Source organism: Tympanuchus pallidicinctus, unplaced genomic scaffold, assembly GCF_026119805.1.
Source record: "Tympanuchus pallidicinctus isolate F22 unplaced genomic scaffold, pur_lepc_1.0 scaffold1, whole genome shotgun sequence".
In the NCBI taxonomy this organism is placed as follows: domain Eukaryota; kingdom Metazoa; phylum Chordata; class Aves; order Galliformes; family Phasianidae; genus Tympanuchus; species Tympanuchus pallidicinctus.
The window spans coordinates 62,002,088-62,022,885 of record NW_026294618.1 but is presented as its reverse complement, the minus strand read 5'-3'; the positions used below and the strand labels follow the sequence as shown (position 1 = coordinate 62,022,885).

Below are 20,798 nucleotides of genomic sequence, written 5' to 3'. Positions count from 1 at the left end.
CACCTGGAGCACAACTGTTAAGGGGAGCAGCTGAAGGAGCTGGGATTGTTCTGCAGCTGCCTGAAAGGGGGTTGTGGTGAAGTGGGAGTCAGCCTGTTCTCCCACATGATTAGTGATAGAACTAGAAGAAACAACATCCAACCAGAGGAGGTTCAGATTGGATTTCTGAAAGAGTGGTCAGGCACTGAAACAGGCTGCCCAGGGAGGTGGGAGAGTTACCATCCCTGGAGGTGTTTAAGGAAAGGGTAATGTAGCTCTTAGGGACACGGTTTAGCAGGACTGGTGGTGGTAGGTGCACAGTTGGACTAGGTGATGTCAGAGGTTTTTTGCAACCTTTTTAATTCTACGAGTCAGCCATGGTAGGTGTCCATTTGTCAAAGGCTGTCACCAGAATTCATTTTTCTAGCTTGCAGAGGTGGTCTGTTGCACTCAGATACAGGCCTTTGCCTTTCCTTCCCAGCAATCCAGTGTAGTCAAGTAGGAGAGACGCCATGACTCACATAACCTTCCACTTACGTGCTTATGAAGCTGTTCAGCGTTTGCTTACAAATTGTGCCAGTTTTTGAGGAGCTAAAATTGTTATAAACCTCTTGAGAATATCTGAAGATTACCTTCTTCAGAGCCCTTCATACGGCAGGAATCAGTTTGTTCGTAAGCTCACAGTCCCATGTGCAATGAGAGAAAAAACACGCGCACGGGGAAAGCTGAGGGAGGGCCAGCAGCTCTGGCTGCAGCACTGGGCAGGATGGTGCCTCATTCCCATCTCACATTGCACACAGTTCTTCAGAGGGACACTGATCATCAGTTTCCCTGGCCACTCACAGAGGAGTGTGCCTATGGCTTCCCAGCTTTTTGGAAAGGGTGAAGAAGGGAAGAGGCTTCCCTTCTATGTTGTCGGTTTAGATTTTGTTTGGTTTTGGTTTTTTACCAGTCTAACAATAAATGCAAAACTTTGTAAATCTTCCTTAGGAAAGCAGCTCATCTCCTGGAGGATCGCTCCCACTGCTTCAATCTTCTTCTTTTTGTCTTGACAACCAAAAAGCAAAGGCCTTAGAGGCTCTCAGCCTCTAGGGATTTATAGATTCATTCTCAACTTGGCAAGCCAGAGCTGCCCTCGAATGCATCTCAGCAGAGACACCAAATGGCAACAGCTGTCCATAACGTCTGTGTGAGAGCTACCTATTCCTTCCTGTTAGCAGTTCCTTCCCTTCACTCTCAAGCCAGAAAGCAATCCTACTGTCTTGGAGAGTATAAAAGGCTGCAGAAGAAGGCCCCTCGTCCCAGATGCTTACTCAGTGGTGAAATAATAAAATGGTTTGTGCTTGCCGTGGGCCTTTTGCCAAGGGCAGAGTTTCTCTACAGCACTCAATGACATAACTCTGCTGCTGTGCTGCCCTTGAAACAAAAACTTCATGAGAAAAATCTCTCTGAGCAGATGAGCCAAGAGAAGTCAAGTTCTGTTTAGCACTGAAGTCTGATTTATATTCTCAGACACTTTCTTAACAGAATGCATATTCTGGGTGTTTTACTGAGAGACTGCACAGTAAATAAGGCAGAAATGAAAGCAAAAAAAAGGTATTTAACAGGAGAGAGTTTTGAATGAGGACCAAATTCCTCAGCGTTCTTGAGGAAAAAGGAGAAAAAGCTTACACACATGTAGTCAGCAAGCCCAGGGCACTATGTAGAGGGCACCGTGCCAAGTTTCCTGTTTCCAAATACTCTCTATATTGAAATATGTAGCCTACCTTCCAGACAGAAAGCTACTAAATGATGACATGTATGGCTATAGCCTGTTCCACTGCTTTCTGTGTATTTTCTGAATGTTGTCCTTTGCGTCTGGCTGTTTGTATGAGGAAGGAGCTTTCAGGGCACTTTCAGTGTGAAGATGTGCTTGGGCACGACGGGAAGCTCTGGTGCAGGACGTTGTGCCATGCAGTGAGCCCATCCTTCAGCGGGCACAATGTTCACATTTGATTCATGAATTCATTATGCTAAAGTGGAGTGTGACATATTTCATGGAAACTAACGCTGGCTGTAGACCTCAAATACTTTCCAAACCAATTCACATATTCCATGATTTTGGTTTAACGAGTTTCTAATCTTTGTGTATTTTCCAGAGGATACTGCAAGCTATTCCGATGAGCCAAAACACAGCAATCTGAAGGAGGTGATTTACGCAAAAAAAAAATAAACAAATACAGAAACTTACAATGACTATAATTAGTGGGAAAGTCATGTAATATGGAAAAAGATATTTGTGGTCACACTTCTGCATTCTTTTACAATGCCTTCTCAGTCAGCCACCACATGACTAAAAGAGAATCAGCTGATTTGGTTTATTTCCTGAAGAATCTTCTCACAAATACAAAAAATGCATCATGTGACAGTGACACTAAAGGTAAATTACTTCTGCTTGGTCGCCTTTCCAAACCAAGAGCATTCAGTGTGAGCTAGGTTTAATTATTGCCTGACTGTACTTCTAAGAAGAACCCACTAGAGATTCTCTAATGCATATGAGATTCTGTAAAGGCCACCTAAATGTTGGACCTAATTATCCATCAGCACTAAAAGGAATGAATAAAAAAACCAGAACATATTCAGAGCAAAGTGTTCTAGGTGTTCATTTTATAACATGCTAAATAATTCTTAAGATCTGTCATACTGACATACTTAAACTTTGGTAAAACGCCAAAAAACATTCAGGATCAACCTTAACACTTGAATTTTAACTTAAAAAAAAAAATTCAGTGGAATAACACAAAGATGAATAGCTTTACAGCTTACTGAAAATCAAACATGTCCCAGCAGAATAGAGTTTAAATATTTGTCATCATAAATCATCTGTATAGTGGCATTATGGGATCACGTTTGGTAATTAAGGGTTAATTCAACAATGTTTTTTCTTGTTTACTAGGACAGAAGCAGTCCAGAGAGACTATTACTATTATTTTCCTTTGCTATCTTCTATGTTAACTCAAAGAACAGCCCTGAGCTTTCAAACTGCAATAGGACTTACTTATATTATGGAGAACTTCCCTCACTTGACTTATTGTGCATGAGCCCTGAGAAACATACCTGCAGTTGCTTCCAAGCACTCTGGGGTCTTTCTTTGCTACCTCTATTAGTAATCCTGTGGGTTCACAGCATTGGTTCATAAACACTAGTTGGGTTTTTTAAAGGCCTAGGACATGATTGCCTTGTAATTAAAGCCATCAGGTAATTACATGGGCCCAAAGATGCCTTCTAGCAGGAAGTACAGCCCCATGTTAGGGGAAATATGCCAAATCACTTTTTTTTTCAGCTAGCTGAGCAGACTAGTCGTGATGAATGTTATGAGGATCCCTTTAATGGGACCCACGCAGAATAGCTCCTTGGTGGTATTTAAACAGCACATTAGAAACACATGAGGTTCACATGCTGGCAGCTCAGTTATTAAACTGAAGGCTTCCTACTCACTCCCAAGTGAAGTAGACAAGATCCTACCGCTGTGAACCACAGCAATTGTCTTGACTCAATGCCCCATGCATCATAACTGGTTGACGCTCAGCTGTATGCTACTTGAACAGCTGTAACTCAACTCATAAAGCCCTTTGGTAACACTCAGGTAAACCTGAGAGTAGCAGCTCTGCACTTGGTGGGAAAGGTTTAACCTGGAGACGTCACAAGTTTCTGTGTCTTTGAATCAGTAATGTCAAGCTAGCGATATCCTTGATCTCAGGGTACAGTGCCATGACTCGATTCACTTCGGCACAGGGGAAAATAGTGCACAGCTCCCTGTGGACACTTGTTTGCTGGGCAGGAGGTCTTGCAGCATGGGGTGGCCAGTAACCACAGTAAGCAGCACTGGGCTGAGCAGAGGCTTTCTGGAAGAAGTCAGGCGTGCTGCTGGCATCCAGCAGAAAGGGGTGGCTGGGGAAACAGCACTGGGGCCTCTCTCTGTAAACTTGCAGTGGCTCAGCTAGAGGCATCACAGAGGATGGAGGAAGGTGCTGCCGCTGCTGTGCCTCCAGGACTGGCCCAGACTGGGACCCATCAGACCAGCACTCCTGGGGCCAGCAGTGCTCCTGGTGCCTGCCTGGAGCAGGTGGGATCACTGAGTGCTGGAAGGGGCTCCCTGGTAAGCAGGTGCAATCCAAGCAGTGGTGGTGGTGGTGCAGCAGAAAGGGGTTGTGCCTCAGGCTACAGCAGCTATGAGGGCTGTCAGACACATCTTTGTCCTTTGAGGTGCACGCTGGTCCAGAGTACACCTTGTCACTGATGAAGAGTGCTGCCATGTCTCCCACGAGGGGATGGGCTCCGAGGGCTTCTGGTTTCCCGTCCAGCTCCAGGCCAGAGTTGGAACTGATGGCCCAAGCATCAGCTGGCTGGTATCTGTCTGGGGACCATGCTGCATAGCAAGAAGCCCTCATGCTCCTGCTGGCTCCCTGTGGCATTTCTGTGACAGGGTTGTGAGTCATAGGCTCTCTGCCAGTCCAATATGGAGAGCAGTTGCACACCTCCTCCTCCTTCCCCATGCTCATGGGCACTTTTGTTCTGGCTCTGAGCTCATCAGCAACTGACAGCTGAGCTTGATGCAGCCTCTCGGGATGGTAAAACTTGCATTTGTTACCGTAAGTGCATTTTTTACCTGAAAGAATAAAAAAATATCAAACAGGAGCTCATCCCCAAGGACCATGCAGCTAGGAGCTTCTGGTGAGCAAAAACAGCACAGAGAGAAAGCACTGCTTTCCCCCCTACCACTTTTGACCCCACATTTGCATGTTGCTGGCTGAAATAGCAGGGTGCAGCCACAGCGGAGGGAAATTTCTGCGTAAAGGTCTATTTAGGTCTATTTTGTCAGTGTCTGAAGTTCACATGTCTTGTGGTTGCAGTGCTCAATGGACCAGGAAATCTGCTGCTGAAAAGGGTGGCTTTCAAACACTGGGCAGATGTTCAAATTACACTAAAGCTGTTTTGGGGTGGGAGCACCACATAGTTGAGCAGCCCTGGCCCCATCCTCTACCACACCAAGTGTGAAGGCGGAGCGCATGCAGGACCAGGGCTGTCCCCTAGCTGAGGACTATGCAGCAAGGAAGCAAGGCCCAGGGGGGACAGAGAAGAACCCACCATAGGGGCAAGGCTGCCATGTTGATTCAGGAAGTGCTGGCTTTTTGCTGAGGAAATTATTAAGAGTGGGTCCGTGCCGGCCTAGTGGATCATCAGGAGGCATAAACCTGAAAAAGGAGAAGTGACAGAAGTAGCAGAAGTAGCATTGCCACAGCTTGCTGCACAGGCTTAGAGCAGGGCAGGTGGGTGATGCCCTCACAGCTCAGCCTCTGGAAGCTGCGTTATCCCTCCTGCTCACCAAGCCAACTGTGTTTCACAATCATGTAGCTGTCCTTCTTCTTTCCTAAAAACTTCAACCAACTGGAAAGAGGCTAAGGCTTCGCACAGCCCTGGTCTGTCAGCACCCCAGTTATTACAGTATCACTTCCTTTTTCCCCAAAGCAGTAGGAAATACCTCTGCTGGCCCTGCGCTCGTCAGCTCCCTTTCACACCAAACTCACTTTCCTCTTGTTTTTAGGGGAATGAGGTCTGAAGTCACCACTTATTTCAGCGCTACAGCTGATTGCGCATCTGGTGCAACGAAGTGGCCCAGCCTTTTCAAGGGGATAGTCAATGGGCCAGAGAGACCAACTTCTCCTTTCTCTTCTTCTAAAAGGTCACAATACTAAAAGCACAGGGGAAAGCGCTGTTCTGCCTTGCAGGGGAATTTAAAATTAATTCAGCCAGCGTCCCCTCCCTGATTTAATTCAGTTACACCACTACAGAATACGTACTAGGTGTTGGGTAAACATCCCAGTTTGGACTAGTAAGAAGGAAAGCTGATCACTACTGTTGCCATTCAAGCAGAGAATTTCATTGAGCAGCGGCATGGAGTTTTAAGACCAAAGATAAATGAGAAGGAACTACAGAAATGAGATAACTGTGGTGGACAGAGATACACTCATGTCTGAGCTGTCTTGACCCATACGCTTCAAGTTGCAGATTGCTCACCAGCCAAGTTCTCTTACCTATTACTGACAAAAGAGTACATGAGTAGTCGCTGCTCTATGAACCATTTCCACTCAGGATTTTCATTCTGGAGATCCCGGTAATGGTCATTGGAAACAATGACCCCATCTTTTTCGTAAGCAACCTTCACAATATAGCGATCATCGTAGCAAACTACCCTCTTGCCTTTCACCTTCCGAGATGGGGTATACACAAGGATTGATTGCTTCTCAAGCTCTTCAAGAATGTGCTGATCTGGTGAGGTGGTTAGCAGAAATAGAGGGGAAAAAATAGGCAAAGAAGGAATCAGTTAATGGTGACCTGATCTCCACCATGCTAGAAACTTCAGAAACTTAAAGTGGCGTGATTTTCAGATGTATTGAAAACTAGCAATTGTTTGGCAATTAAAAAAAAATAAAATTGGTCTTTTATAAAAGCATCTACTCGTAAAATTGGAGGTACCTTCTTCTGATTTTAAAGTCTTAACCATTAAAGGTATTAAAGGTCTATACCAGAGGTAGGCAAAACCCTTTGCCTTTTTATGTCAGTAGTTGCTAGAAAGCTTCTGACCAGTCCTGGCATGAGTGTCACTGCAAGTTGAAATGGGCCTGATAAAATAAATAAATCCATTTCTCCACCTCTGAGGAGGCTTCTTGCCTTTCCTGCCACACAGAGGGGCAGCTCTGTTGCCTTCTTACCTGCAGCTGCAGACATCAGGCTGCAGGCACATACCTTCCCTATTTCTGTACAACTCAAATCTCGCCATCCTCCACAGACTTCACACATCCTTCTCCTGGCAGAGGAAGCTGCGTAGCCCCTGCATCAGGTACCAGGGCAACTGATGCCAGTTGTGCAATAGTGAAACCTTATTCACAAAGATACCCACACCTTTGAAAATGTGTGAAACATTACATCTACTGAGACACAATGCTGTTTACTGGCTGGCCTTAAATACTCTGCAGGCTGTTGTGAGCTAGCAAACTTGTTCTTCTTTAATTATGGCAGAAATTAGTGCTCTGAAACTTCTAAGCACAGTAACAAAGCCCTGTTTGCAGTTTTCATCGCTCGCCTGCATGTGACAATGAATTAATGACTAATTTAAGCAACAGAGACCTTATACAGTTCGCACCTTGTAGGGCAAAATCATACTGTTCTCTTCACATCCCCTGCCTGCAGTCTGCACCCAATGGCTGCCAAATTACGCCCAGGATGGTGACGTACCTGCAATGGGACTGTCTTGTCGAGGGGGCTCCTTCCTCCAGAGGGGGACAAAAACCTTGATGTAGGTGTGTCCCCTTTCTCGGAACCAGTCCACAGCCAGGCGGATCCCCCAGCAGGAGAAGACCTCTTTGTTTCCATGGCTATGAAAGAAATAGGAAGAGGAAGCTGAGGCAAAGTTTTCAGGAAGCATATAGAGGTCTCTAACTGAATCAGTAATGGAAAGGCAGAACGCAGTGCTTGTGTGTCATTTATCACTCTCCAAGAAAACAACGCTCCATTCCTGAGCAAGGTGCCCTGGTTGGATAGATTCAAATACCTCCTCCAGCAGAACCAGGCACTTGTTGTTTGAAGAAGTTTGAATACCTGAAGTCAGAAGTATTCTGCCTCCAATTTCCATGACTTGCCTGCTAACCAAGCATGTTGTTTCCATCTATATCTAATTGGACACAGATCCTAAAATGCCAGTAAAGCCCTAGGCTGTGTCAGATCCTTTGCCTTCTGATAATGATTTGAGGATGGAGAGTTTCTTCCAGCACATGCAGAAACCCATGAGGCTCCCCTGTATGAAATAAAATGTGGGGTATTCTTCTGTGCTAACAGTGACATGGATTTTCATGTCTGAAAAGGCTGTTAGTGCAATTGCAGGTCAGTTTGGTGCTGACCTCTTCTGGAAGTAGCAGTCAAATTAAAGGGGAAAAAAGACTGCAAGAGTAAGGAGGGGAATTATGGAGAATCTAACCCAGGACACCAGAAAAGGGACAAGACCTCTGCAGAAAGATACTTCATGCCCATTGTTGTCTTGCCCACGTTGTTGGATTTTGTCTTTGTTGCACAGAGAGATAGGAAAACCCCAAGATTTGCACTGCAGCAGATGCATGCAAGGCAGATTATGAATAATTATCAGTATTTAGAACAAAACAGAAAACAATCCCAAGGGATTGGGATCCTTTGGGATTGTTTTCTCAAAGGAAACAATCAGAGCCAACCTCATTTCTAAGCTTCTTTTCTCCATTGACAATTCTTACTGCTAGCCCTCCCCTTATCTAAAACTTGACTAGAGCACAGGGCATATATAAGGGAAGGCAGTTTGTTAATTGCCTCTGCACAATTGCCTCTCCTCACACAGATCCTGAACAGATGAACACCCTCACAGTGACTGCAGGAACCTCATCCTTGTACTTTGAGGTTTCTGGATAATATCACCACAATTCTACTCACATTCCACAGAATAGGGATGTAAATGTCTAAGTTACTACACCTGCTTGCAGTGACTGACCAGCTGAGGAAAATGCTGCAGTCCTAAATATCCCTGACCCCAAGAAATTCACGTCCAGGTTGTGTTTGTATTGATCATAAAACCAAAAAGGCGCATTTTATACCTAATAAAATGTATAGTGCTGAAATGTTGACTACAAATGAAAACTAGTGCATTTGGCTAGGCCATTCTTTAATGTTGGCTCTCAAATCAAGTTCACTACATCAAACACTTACTTTGACAATGACTATTAATCTATACGTATATAGCCCTGACAGCTTTAGGAAAGTACTTCTGTATTTATGCCCAATGTGAGAAGTAAAACACTCACTTCAAGCACAAACAATTTGATCAAAAGGGCAGACAGAACAAGCAAGAGGCACCTGGCATTGATACTCTGTGTTATCACTGAATCTATTTGGCATATCGCTACTACAGCCAAAGGTGGGGAATGCATAGCCACAGTAGTAGATATACACATGGTGCACTGCCACGTCACTGAACACCAACAGCTGCCATGCAATACCACAGGGTCTTTAAAACATCTCATCTCCTGCATATTGAATTAATCTTGACCAACAGAAGCTATTTAATCCACCCCATGCCCATGGACCTTAACTGATCTGTCACAGTTCTGTTCCTGCTCTCTCCTTCCTGCCAGCAGTGCAGTGCATCGCTTGGTTACAGGTAACCAGGACCCAACAGAATCCTCTGACGAGGGCACAGAGACCAAGGCAACCATTTCACCAATTACTCCATAATTAGCAGAAAGTGGTTACTCTTCCAGTTGTGCAATTCCAAACTCTTTGAAATGAACTTTAGTTAAAACAGCTTCTTCAAGAGCATTTATTCATGTAGAGCAATGGTTTACAGGACACTGGCCTAAGAGGACACTTGGGCTATATCCTAATTTTGTTAAAATATGCAATTACATCATTTCTTCCTCTATCTATAGTTGTGTTGTTCCACCTTCATAGATGTTTTTAGGCCTGTTGGCAAGGAAACATCAAGTTCCAACACTAATTCCCTACAATAATCACATATTGCCAAAGTAAGAAAACTTACTTTTGGAGGGGGGTGGCCCTGCCTGTGGCAAGGGGTTGGAGCTCCATGATTCTTGAGGTCCCTTCCAACCCAAGCCATTCCGTGGTTCTGTGATTCTTAAGTGCACAAAGCCAGGCTCGGTTGGCCCAGAAAAAAGGCCTCTGTATATGTCACAGCTTAAAAACTGGATGTAAAAGTGCAAGCTCTAGAGTAGATAGCCCCTTCAGTGTTACAGGGTTACTTGTTCCTCTTCTACAATACCAAAACTTGATTATTTCCCCCACTGGCCTAGCTAAACCATGGGCTGGCAGATGGCTCAGTTTCTAACTATACCTAATGCAAATGCAAAGCATACTGAGGTGTCTGGTTAGTGAAACTGGCTGAAGGCAAGGGTGTTTGCCATTCAGTCTTGATGGATGAACTTGGGGCATATACATCTTTTTCAAAACCTTGCACCATGCAATAAGCCATCAAATCTGCTGACTGTTAAGTGTTCCAGAAACACCAGTATCAAGACAGAAATACGAATGCTTGAGATGTTTTCTTCCCCATACAAGTGTCTCTCTAAGCTTCAAGATTCTGACAGCTCTATCCCTAAACTGTTGCTTCTCCTAAACGTTTATGTTTTTTTCCATCAAGAAAACCCAACAAACAACTCTGTTCCTTGATTATGCTGCAAACAGCTCTTTTCCAACTGACAGTAACAAATCAGAAAAATTAAAATGAGCATCCCATCCCATTAGCCAGAGGGCAAATGTCAGCCAGTACCGCTTAGGCTACACGTCCTGGACAGGAAAACAGCTCCTTCCAGGCTGCATTGGGTCTGTATACCCTGACAGGATCACTGTCTCCTCCATTGTGCCAAACACTCCTTAACTTACCAAGGCAGATGGGGATGTCTGAGTGGAGCTGTAAAACCTTTGCCTTTCTGAACCTGGAAACTACTTCACATTCCTCTGAATCTGTTTAGGTGAAAACAAGGAATCCACAGCAAAGCACTACCCGTCAAGAATCTAGGCAGGCAAGCACCTCTCTGCCTTGCATACAGAGAAGTAGAAGAACAACCCAAGGAGGGTCTGGGGTGGAAGTGCAGGAGAGTCTAGCAGCCAGCTACCCAGCTGATGGCTTGGCTAAAGCTAAAGAGCTCTGCTCTGTTGTGTATTTCTCACTAGTCGTGAGCTTCCTTCAGGATCCCCTTGCTTTTGGGTGGAATTTCTTCCTTCTTCCAGAAGATGGCATAACTTGCTTAGTTTCCAAGATCACCTGCTCTGGACTCTTTACCCTCTAACCAGAGGGGATGTAGTCTTATCTCACCTCACACCAAGGGAGGAAACCCTTCTCTACTCTATTCCAAAGTGCAAGGATGGGCCTGGCCCTGCAGAAGAAAGCAGGAATCAGAGGGAGAAATGGTGGATACAAGGGGCATCCTGGACTTTGGAGAGGCCTCTGACAGTTCTCACTGCTCAGAGGAATGGAGGCCAAGCCGCTGCTGCTGCTCTTGGATTTCTCATCTGCATGAGAATGCCAGGCTCTACATCACAGAGTGCTTTTACAGTGTCAGGACACTACTTAAGAAGTATAATTGGCCAAGATGAGTTGCTATAACATTTCCCAGAAACAGAATTAATAAATAAATGAGAACATTTAAGATTTAAATGTTAAATTTAACATTTAAGATTTAAGCCAACGACCAATTTTCCTGACGTTTATACTATATAAACAAACAAACAGAAAAAAAACCATACAAGCCAAGAACCTTGGTGGAATTTAGTTGCAAGCCAAGACTATACAGTTGTGATTTTGTTAGGAACCACAGCCACCCGTCTTTATTTTCCCTCTCCTTATGTTACTGGGGCTTTCCTGTTCATTTGGGATCCCTAGGTAACTGCATGAAAAGGCAGGGAGACATCAGTGGTGAGCACAAAGAGAAAGGGCTGCTGAATCATCCCACCATAAACAGAGCACATTAGCTGCTGTGAGCTTGCAAAAGGTCAAATGCAGAGCAAGGCAGTGACTGTATTTGGTGTGTGTATTTATGGGCATGGACACAAAAGGTTCCCAGCCAAATAATAGGAATAAGCAGTGATTCATCTACCATACATCCAATAGACATCTCACCTGGAGAAAAACCCACTTCAACTCATCATCTTCAAAATTCAGAAACTTCTGAGAAAGAGATGTCCTAAAAAGCAAAGCTTACCTCATTGCTACATTGCTGCCGTCAATCACAATGGCTCTCAAGTGACTGGAGGAATCACCTTCCTCTTCTCCGAGCCACTTTGGCACTGATGAGGTGCTGCACGACCCACGGGCTACAAGTTTTAGTTGGGGAGGCTGAGCCTGGCTCTCCAGAGCTTGAGGTTTTCTCCCCATCCGAATCAGCTCTTTGAGCACATCATCCTCCAGGGCCTCTTGGCCCAGGCTCTCCAGCACTTTGCAGATGTCCTGTTTACCATAGCCTAGCTTACAGAAAAAGTCCAGCTTGCTCTGGTGAACTTCTCTCCCTGTTGAAACTCCTTCGGAGCCTGGTGGTACTGGCTTGCTGGAAAATGAACTGGTCAGGGCCATCCTAGCAGGCATCTGCCTTCCTTCCAAATGTGCTTCTGTCTTCCCGTCCTCGTCCAGCAGGCATCAGCTTTAGGTGGGGGAAAGATAAGAAATAACAAAATGCAAGTGTTAAGGCAGAACGTGCAAGCTCAGTTAGTCGCCTCGTGCACTATCCCAGTCTTCTCTCAACATTCAAGTGTTTTCCTGATCCTCTCTTATTTATAAAAGCAGTCAACTGGTCCAGGTGATGTTTGTAACTCTCCAGGCGTTATGTCAGACAGGTGTCATCCTACTTCACGAGCTATGCAAGCCTGTCTTTACCCAGGATCACTGTATGCGTAAGTTTGTTCTTTGGACTTATCTCACAGGAAATGATACAAAAGGCGGTGTAACCGGGGATTTTCAATTTGCTCAGTGTGGTTAATGAGGTGCAGATAATTATCTGTCGAATGCTGTTGGATGATCTCAGATGCCATAGCAACTTGACATGTACGACGAATCTCACCAAGTGATTTAGGGAAACGTTATTTAGCTGTGAACTCTGAACTCTTCTTAATAGAACTGTGTTTCCTAGTATGTGCCTGTGTGTGTACATACAGACATATCGTATGAAATTCTACCACTCACCTGTTCCAGTGATGCCTGAGTTAATATTTTCCTGTTGTTTTTGTATTCAGAGAAGCAGCTTGTTTTTTGAAGGCTGTCATGGGTAGTGGTTGGAAGAAAATCTGAAAATCGGTTTCAGTTTCACTTAGATGCATTGTCAAAAGACACCTGTAACTCAGAAATGACTGTGCCCAAGTAGCAGGATGCTACCTCAAGCTTCCCCATAACAGGACTATTTACATTTCTGGTCTACCTAGTAACTGACCACGATGGGCAATGTAAGCTTCAGAACTGCTTCACTCTACCGAGCATGACAGCAGAAGGACATATGTGGTGACTACTCAATATCAAGCCACATTTTTTCAGGCATGCTTGGCATGCTTGCACAGACGCTTATCTCACTAGATCTCTGCAGTTATTGATAGCACCAGTATCAGAGCTACGGCTGCATCACCTACTCACATGTAAGAAACGAGTCTGGCTGTCTTCCCTTCCCTGTAGATCTCACATCACCCTCACTGATGGGAGACCAAGTGCAGGTCATTCCTGAGTACAACATAAACTGCTGGGAAGATGCTGCAAACTCTGAAGCTCTGCTAGAGTGAGGCATTCAGACCTAAATCTTGATGTTCCTTTGTCTATAACACTTGAGATCTTATAAAAAGACACCTTGCAGACAGCTCCCTGGGAAGAAGAGGACTGTGGGACCACTGCAGTCCATTCATTGGCAGATCACTTCGTGATGGCTTAGACAGTGTGTTTTCCTGAAGAAGAAATCTAGAACTCTAGTAAAAGTTACGAACAGCGTCAGTGTATTTTAATAGCCCTCAGTGTTATTTTGTTGACCTGCATTTCCACATGTCCTGATGTATGTTGTTTGTCTCAGGGTGATTTCCCACACTAGCACCCTGTTGCACTGTGTTTGTTCCCAACTCCATTGAATGCAGGCTCAGCTTTGCCAGGAGGGTTCCTAGCTGTGGGGTACAGAGGCCGTACCTGTCAGCAGCAGCACCTGCTGAGCGAAGGCTGCCCTTCTGCAGTGCTGCTGGCCAGGTCTGTTTTTCTGCAGTCATCCACTGGATCTCTGCTACTGTTTGGCCAGACATTAGCGATGGGTAATGCAGTGACTGCAGGGTTTTCACCACAGAAAGAGCACAAATGGAACTCTGAGATGGAAGGCATGCTCACAGATAGCACTGAGGAGACTCTTAAAAAGGGAAACTTGAAGAGTGATCATAGAATCATAGAACATCCCAAGTTAGAATGGATCCACAGGGATCATTGAGTCCAACCTCCAGCTCCACACAGCATCACCCAAAATCAAACCCTATGTCTGAGTGCGTTGTCCAGACGTTCTGTGGACTCCAGCACTGTTGGCCATGCTCCCTGCCCTGGGCAGCCTGTTCCATGCCCTCCACTCTCTGGTGCAGACCCTTTCCCTAACCCCCAGCTGCCCATCCCCTGACACAGCTCCATGCCATTCCCTGTCGCTGTCACAGAAAGCAGAGCTCAGCACAGCTCCTGTACTCTCCTCACAAATTCTGCAGCCACCAGGACAGCTCCCCTTAGCTCCTCTGCTCTGGGCTGAACCAACCCAGAGAATAAGAGTCACCTGTTGATACTTTGATGAGCAATCAGCAGCATACCCAAGTCCAACAGGTCAGCTGGTTGCTACAATCAGTGCAAAAACACAACAAAAGAAGCAGTGCACCACAGAGTCCACCTTCTGCTATCAGACACAAGCAGGTCGTAAAATCCAACTTACAAACTTTACAACCTTCATATGCAAACTACTTGTATTTCCTTCTGCCGCTTCCCTTGCCCTCACAGACACACTGGGCAGCCACTGGCTTTGCACTCCACCAGCACTCAGCCTTCAGATCCTGGGCTGATCTTTCCTCCAAGCAAATGTGCCCAGCCCACAAAGCCATGGTATTGTGCCCCCCTTCTGTGCACCCACACAACTGGAAGGAACAGCTTCAGTGTCATTTCTAAATTCTTTTATAATCTTCATGTTTTAGCTAGAAATAAAGAAAGTAAAATGCATTTGGCCACACATGCAGGCACAGCAACAACTTCACACTGTGGCAGCATTCCCCCTGCCCAGTCTCGGCTGCCCCTTTCTCCCCTGTTCTTGAGAACCCCCCACAATTCATTCAACCTTCACCAAGCAGCACTCCCTGGCCCTTCCAGGAGCTTTTTCTTTTCAGAAAGAATATAGGCTGCTGCACTTCCAAATAAATCAGGGTGTTTTAGACTCCCAAATGGAGGACGCACATAAACCCCCACAAGAAGACCGGATGACTACAGAGCGATCTGCGCCTTTCCTCTCCCACCCTTTGTGATACATTCCCCACAAGCCATAGCAGCAAGCAGTGCCAGAAGCCATGCCCACCAGCAGCCCCACTCACCCTATGTTACCTGTCCGATCCCCATGGTGCCATCACTGTGGGCTGCTGGGAGCTGCTCAGGGCAGCCAGAAGGAAGCTGCCTGGTATGGAGAGCCTTAAGGCAGGGCTGCAGTCAGCAGAGAGCAAACAAGTGCTGTGAGCAGGTTAGAGCTCATTCTAAAGGAAGGGTTTACTTCCTCATTTGGCTCGCTGGTCTTTCATTTAACCGTACAGGTTGATAAACTTTCACTTCATTTTTCAAAAGGGAAAAAAAAAAAAAAAAAAAGGGTTCCCAATACATTTCTGAGTCATGGCAAAGATGAGTCAAATGCTTGCGGGCAGGGATCCACAGCAGCCAGTAGTCAGAGCTGGGTACAGGAATTTGGGGATGAATGGGCAACTTTCTACCACGAATACTTCATCACCAAGTTAGTTTTTCCCCCTTGCATCTGCAAATCCTTGACTTTCAGGGACATTTAAAAAAAAAAAAAAAAAAAAAAAAAACGGTACTTAAAATTTAAAAAGCACAGAATGAAGGACAGCATGCAACCTACCTACATGCAGCACAGATCTCTCTGGGACTTGGGTGGCACTGACTGGGCAGGTCAACAGTAACAGTTCCTAAGGTCACAACCAGCTTTCTGCTACCAAGAATACCTGCAACACAGCAAAACAGTCAGCCATGAGACCCTAAATCCTGAGGAAGGAGCCAGGCAGAGTGCCAAGGGTGTCCTCACAAGAGCACCCCTACAAAATGCTACTAGAGAGGAACAAGAAAACTGCCAAGCTGCTTACAACCAAGGGATGCAATAGAGTAGAGCATATGACATCACAGAGTATCATTTTAACTCCCACTTCTCCGCAAAACACTCTGCTAAAATGAGAACAAGGCTGTGGAAAGCATCCACAGAACAGTAACAAATCTGGCAAGGAGACTGGAGCACAAATCTTATGAGGAACAGCTGGGGGAATTGGGATTGTTCAGACCTTGTTGCTCTTTGCAACTACCTGAAAGGAGGTTGTGGCAAGGTAGGGGTCAGCCTCTTCTCCTAGGTAATAGTGATAGAATGAGAGGGAATGGCTTTGAGTTGTACCAGGGGAGGTTCAGGTTGGACATTAGGAAAAATATCTTCCCCAAAAGAGCAGTCAGGTGCTGGAACAGGCTGCCCGGGGAGGTGGTGGAGTCACCATCTCTGGAGGTGTTCAAGAACCGTGTGGATGGGGCACTGGAAGTCACAGACAGTGGGCATAGTGGGGATGGGTTAGCGGTTGGACTGGGTGATGTTAATGGTCTTTTCTAAACTGAATGAGTCCATGACTCTAAAGCAGAGCTTAAAAAAAAAGCAATTAGAAAAAAGTCAGATGAGAGAATCTTACATTCATCCTACAGTCCTTTGTAACAAAGTGACTGAAGTTACTGAACAAGCTATGAGTACCAGACTTCAACATTATTCAAACTGAAGCCAGCAAGGAGGACCCTTACCTTCCTTGCCAAAGCTGGGAAGAGCACACCGAGGCAATTGCTGGTGTGAGGCAGCAGACCACAAAAAGCAGATGATTGTACAGAATTTTAAAATGGTCTCAAACGCTATTGTTCACCAGCACAGATAAACATTTGCCAGTCCAGGGCCGTGGTTTCATACACATTTCCTCTTTCTGCTGCTTCCTTGTGCTGACAAGCACACCGAGTACTCCCAGTGCAATTTGTTGTTTCTCCATGGTGTTGTGGTAATTAAGGAAATGGATGCAGTGGGTGAGGTCTTCTCTGGGGAAGAACCCAAACTCATGGATGTTCCTATGCTAAGCTGAAGTTTGAGAGCTTGCTTCATTGTGAAACAACTGGACTGCCACTGGAAAGGATTATACCAACCTCCAAGCAGAACAGCTGTGCTGCGGCAGCTCCTGGAGACCAGGCCTGCCATCTCTGTAGGATCTGTGCAGCTCCACCTTCCTGATGGCAACAGATCAGACGTCATGCCGAGTGCAGAAGAACATTCTCTTGAACCTGTAGTGGAGAACACCACAGGTGCTCTGGTTTACGCACACCAATGAATTATTTGCTTTGTTAAAGGAAACATTCATTCATGGCACCAGAAACACAGAAAAGCATTATTAGCATCTTCCTCATGTAGGAAAGTTCACCTGCTGGGAAAATCAAACAAACATATGTGAGAAATCTCCAGTCCCTAACCAGAGCCAGGATAAAGCGGGCAGTTAAATACAATCCTATGGGCAGGAGCACCATAATCAGCCTGGGGCAGGGACTTCTCCCTGCTGCCTCACTCCATGCTACCACAACCCTTGTTCTTGGTCAAGGCTCACCAAGAAGTTGTTATTGTTACACAGTACAAGGTGTGCTCTCAATTTTAAATCAGGGTTTTATGCTCTGCTAGGCAAAGTCTAGACATTTTTCTGCCAATGAAATTCTCTCACTGCTGGAGACCTCGGAAATTTTGACTTGTTGGAAACAGGTGTTTGCCCCCAAAATTTACACCACTCACTCAACAGGTCCTGTTGCAGTTCTGCATAAAGCTGTTGACAGGCAACCCAGTGTCCAGGCTGGTAAACAACTAGTGTCTTTAGGAAAGATATTTTTATATGCTTTCCAAACCTGCCCCTCAACAGAATAGGCAGCAGTAGCAAGGTCTACATCTGACCACAGAGCAAAGAGAGACATTTATATGAACAGTATAGCCCATGGACAACTTCTTTCACTTCTTGGAAAATTACAATCCCATCTTAAGATCTGACACAGCAGGAACCCGACTTGTTTTTGCCATCTAAAATAACTATTTTTGGTCTCCCTTTTATATTAAAAAAATCCTGCTATTAGTCAAGTGTTTTCCACTGAGCTTATATAAAAAGTACCTTTTAAAATCAGAAACCCCCAAACAACTTTCAAGTTCAAAAGTCTACCACTCTTTAGCTTAAGATTTCAATTTCAGAAAGCTCCTGGAACAGTCTTTCTGTTTTAGTGATTTAGCAAATGCTTGGTAGACCTAAATCCTCATACGGCTCACTGAAGGGTTTTAACACCCACACCACCTTGAACAAGGCCAGTGACTCAGTGACTGGCAAAAATCATATCTTCACAGCAGCCAGACACAAAGTGACACAGAAATACTAACATGTGGCATAAACTTACATAACACATACATAAACTTCCCCATTTTTATATTTTGTGTAGCATTCCTACGTATGTAACAGGCGACTGACATTATGCACCTAGGAAGTCATCTACCTAGTAAGCCTACAAGCCAAAACCATAATGCTCTAATCAGTAATACCTGAGTTTTATATGCACACTCATGCTACAGGAGAATGAGGTGAACAAAAACAACTAATTCATAAATACTAGATTCTTGAAAATTCTGAATATAACATTTTAATGATGCAATTAAGTATGCTTGTTCAAGCAACTAAGTTCTTTGGGTTTGCTTGGATGAGAGCAAAGCAGGCCAGGTTTACCTGCAGAGGTTCTAAGCAGCCCCAAGCACATGGCTTGCTATACCAACCATACAGGACTGCGCAGAACAACTGCTGCAGCACACATCCCAGAGGAAGGTGACAGACTGCCAGTGTGGCCAAATGGGATTTGGCTAAGAAAGCTGACATGCTGTCAGCTCCCTCCTCTCCACAAATCTCAAGCCAAGCTTATGCTCAGTGAGTTTCACGCACACATCAGTGAGCTTTGGAAAAAGAACAGGAAGACATCAGCAAGAAATCCACCAGCCAGCAGGCAGAGCACACAGCAGAACATCAGGTACATTTTTAAAAGCTCTATGGCATTCTGAAAAGCATGAATGTGCTTATCTTTTTTTTGTTGTTGTTTTTTTTAAAGCTTTGTTTCTGAAGACTGCTTGGTCACCAACACAAGAGTAACCATTTATTTCCATGCATTATTTATATAAACTTCTAGATCTTAAGCATTTGCTTGTTGCTAGAGAAGAAGCCATTCGTGCTGCTGAGAAGTGAGTGTATTTTCCAGGAATTGGGTATTTGTTTTTATATTTTAAGATGCTCCTACACCCCACAGGTGTGTGTGGGGTCAATTGAGGCCTGCAAAGGGCGGCCAAAAGTCTTCAAATGCTGTTGAGTCATTTTTAATCACCTTTCCTGTAAAGGGATTCTTGGGTGTCCAGTAAGAATCCAGCTTTTTCAGCAGAGTGGAACCTTTCTTTACTACGACTGTCACTTCCGAAAAACAGCAAGAACCTAACTGTTCAGCGCCTCCACTTCCCTGTCAACCTAGGTCAATGTTTTTCATGTTAATAATGTGCCACCAAAAAAGAAGAACTGAGGACAGCATGCCAGCACAAACATTATTTCTTTAACAGAGCAGGAAGAACATGAGAAGAATCTACTGCCTCAGCAGCACTACTTCCAAATGCACCACATCTTGGTCTTGTGGAAGATGTTGCTCTATGTTGCTTGTTGCTCCTGTATCTTGTTGCTCTATAGAAACCTTCTTTTGAAGGCAGAAGTCTTGATGAGAACAGTGTGCAGCACTCAGCCCCAGGCCCCAACATACTCCCAAGAACAGGCTTCCATGAAAGCCCCCAATAACTTAGACACCGTTATGGAAACTGAATTTCTAGTTCCATGCTTTGGAATAAACACAAGTTAGCAAGGAGAGAATTAGCAAAGGCAGCCTCTTAAGCCAAATACACTTAATCTTTACAAACCAAAGGGAATACAGCTGTTTCTGGAAAGCACATTTCCTATCTGTACACAATACCATTCAGTATCCTTGCTCAGTTTGGTCTGAATGCTGTAGGCATCTGGCCTGGCCAGCTTAGTCAGAATCTTCTGCCATGGAGTAAATTTCTTTTGTTCCTTCAGCAGCAGCCTTCCCATAGAAGTTTGTTGGTTCGAAGTCCATTTTCTGCACGCAGTGCATTCAAATACACTCACCAAGCAGATTAGAACTGCTCCTGGCCTCCAGGGCAGACCAACATGTTGCGACTCCTCATGTCCACCAAGTATTTAAGAGTTTGGTTTTGTACTTCAAATCAAGTTCCAATGAGAGGTACCCACCTACAAAAACTTATTACACACCTACTACAGAATCAGACACTACAGCAAAACCACAACAGTTAAATTTATTCACCAGACTAGACTCCTCCAAGTCATCAGCAATTTCATGGAGGAAGAAATGATGAATGCTGCAACCTTAGCTGCTCTTTCCCTCTTATCAGCACAAGATCTTTCTCTGGAGAGGAAGAAGTGAGCATGCACGTTCTTAAAATGTAAGCAAACTGAATAATACTGTTTAAATGTCCAGATCTTGTACATGAGAGTAAACTGGACATTTAAAAGCCTGTTGACTTTCAGTAACACCCAGACTCTGATAACATTACCTGCATTCCTTTGTAGATGAAGATTTAACTGATCCACTTCTGCCACCAAATCTGAAAATTAATTCCATCTTGGCTTTGGCAAGTGCAGTGCAAATTACAAATTCTGCCTTCCTGCCAATGATCACTTTCTTCTTTCTTATCCCCTAAGCACAACTTGCCTGACATCACAACAGCTGGATGTCCTGACACAACAGAGCTCAAGATCTTTAACACTGACTGCAGCTGTGCCAAGTAGCAAGTGAACCTTACGTTTTGAGAGGCATCTTCCAATAATGTCACACAGCCAATGGATCTATGTAACAAAAGAGAAAGTTAGTGCAGATGATTTAGTACAGTGCAGCA

The 20,798-nt window shown here is 44.8% G+C and overlaps 1 protein-coding gene across 5 annotated transcripts; it reads right to left on the bottom strand.

Moving 5' to 3' along the window:
* Window positions 1-2,321: 2,321 nt before the first annotated feature.
* On the bottom strand, window positions 2,322-15,730 carry ZC3H12D (zinc finger CCCH-type containing 12D). Of its 5 annotated transcripts, XM_052681699.1 has the most exons (7): window positions 15,118-15,561; window positions 12,728-12,828; window positions 11,754-12,188; window positions 7,255-7,394; window positions 6,054-6,288; window positions 5,107-5,213; window positions 2,322-4,627 (listed from the first exon to the last, which is right to left on the bottom strand). In XM_052681699.1, the coding sequence occupies exons 3-7, from the start codon at window positions 12,131-12,133 to the stop codon at window positions 3,660-3,662; spliced, it is 1,830 nt and encodes a 609-aa protein (XP_052537659.1). In that variant the 5' UTR covers window positions 12,134-12,188; window positions 12,728-12,828; window positions 15,118-15,561; the 3' UTR covers window positions 2,322-3,659. The 5 variants fall into 5 exon arrangements, with proteins under 5 accessions (XP_052537659.1, XP_052537670.1, XP_052537641.1 ...); XM_052681710.1 differs by lacking the exons at window positions 12,728-12,828; window positions 15,118-15,561 and adding an exon at window positions 15,651-15,730; XM_052681681.1 differs by lacking the exon at window positions 12,728-12,828.
* Window positions 15,731-20,798: the final 5,068 nt, after the last annotated feature.

Excerpts from the sequence above, each read along its gene's own strand:
- ZC3H12D (XM_052681710.1), bottom strand. The coding sequence starts at position 12,133 with ATGCCTGCTAGGATGGCCCTGACCAGTTCATTTTCCAGCAAGCCAGTA. Across the intron at positions 5,214-6,053 it reads TACTCTTTTGTCAGTAATAG|GTTTATGCCTCCTGATGATC; the intron begins GTAAGAGAACTT and ends CTCCTTTTTCAG. Across the intron at positions 4,628-5,106 it reads ATGGCAGCCTTGCCCCTATG|GTAAAAAATGCACTTACGGT; the intron begins GTGGGTTCTTCT and ends TTATTCTTTCAG.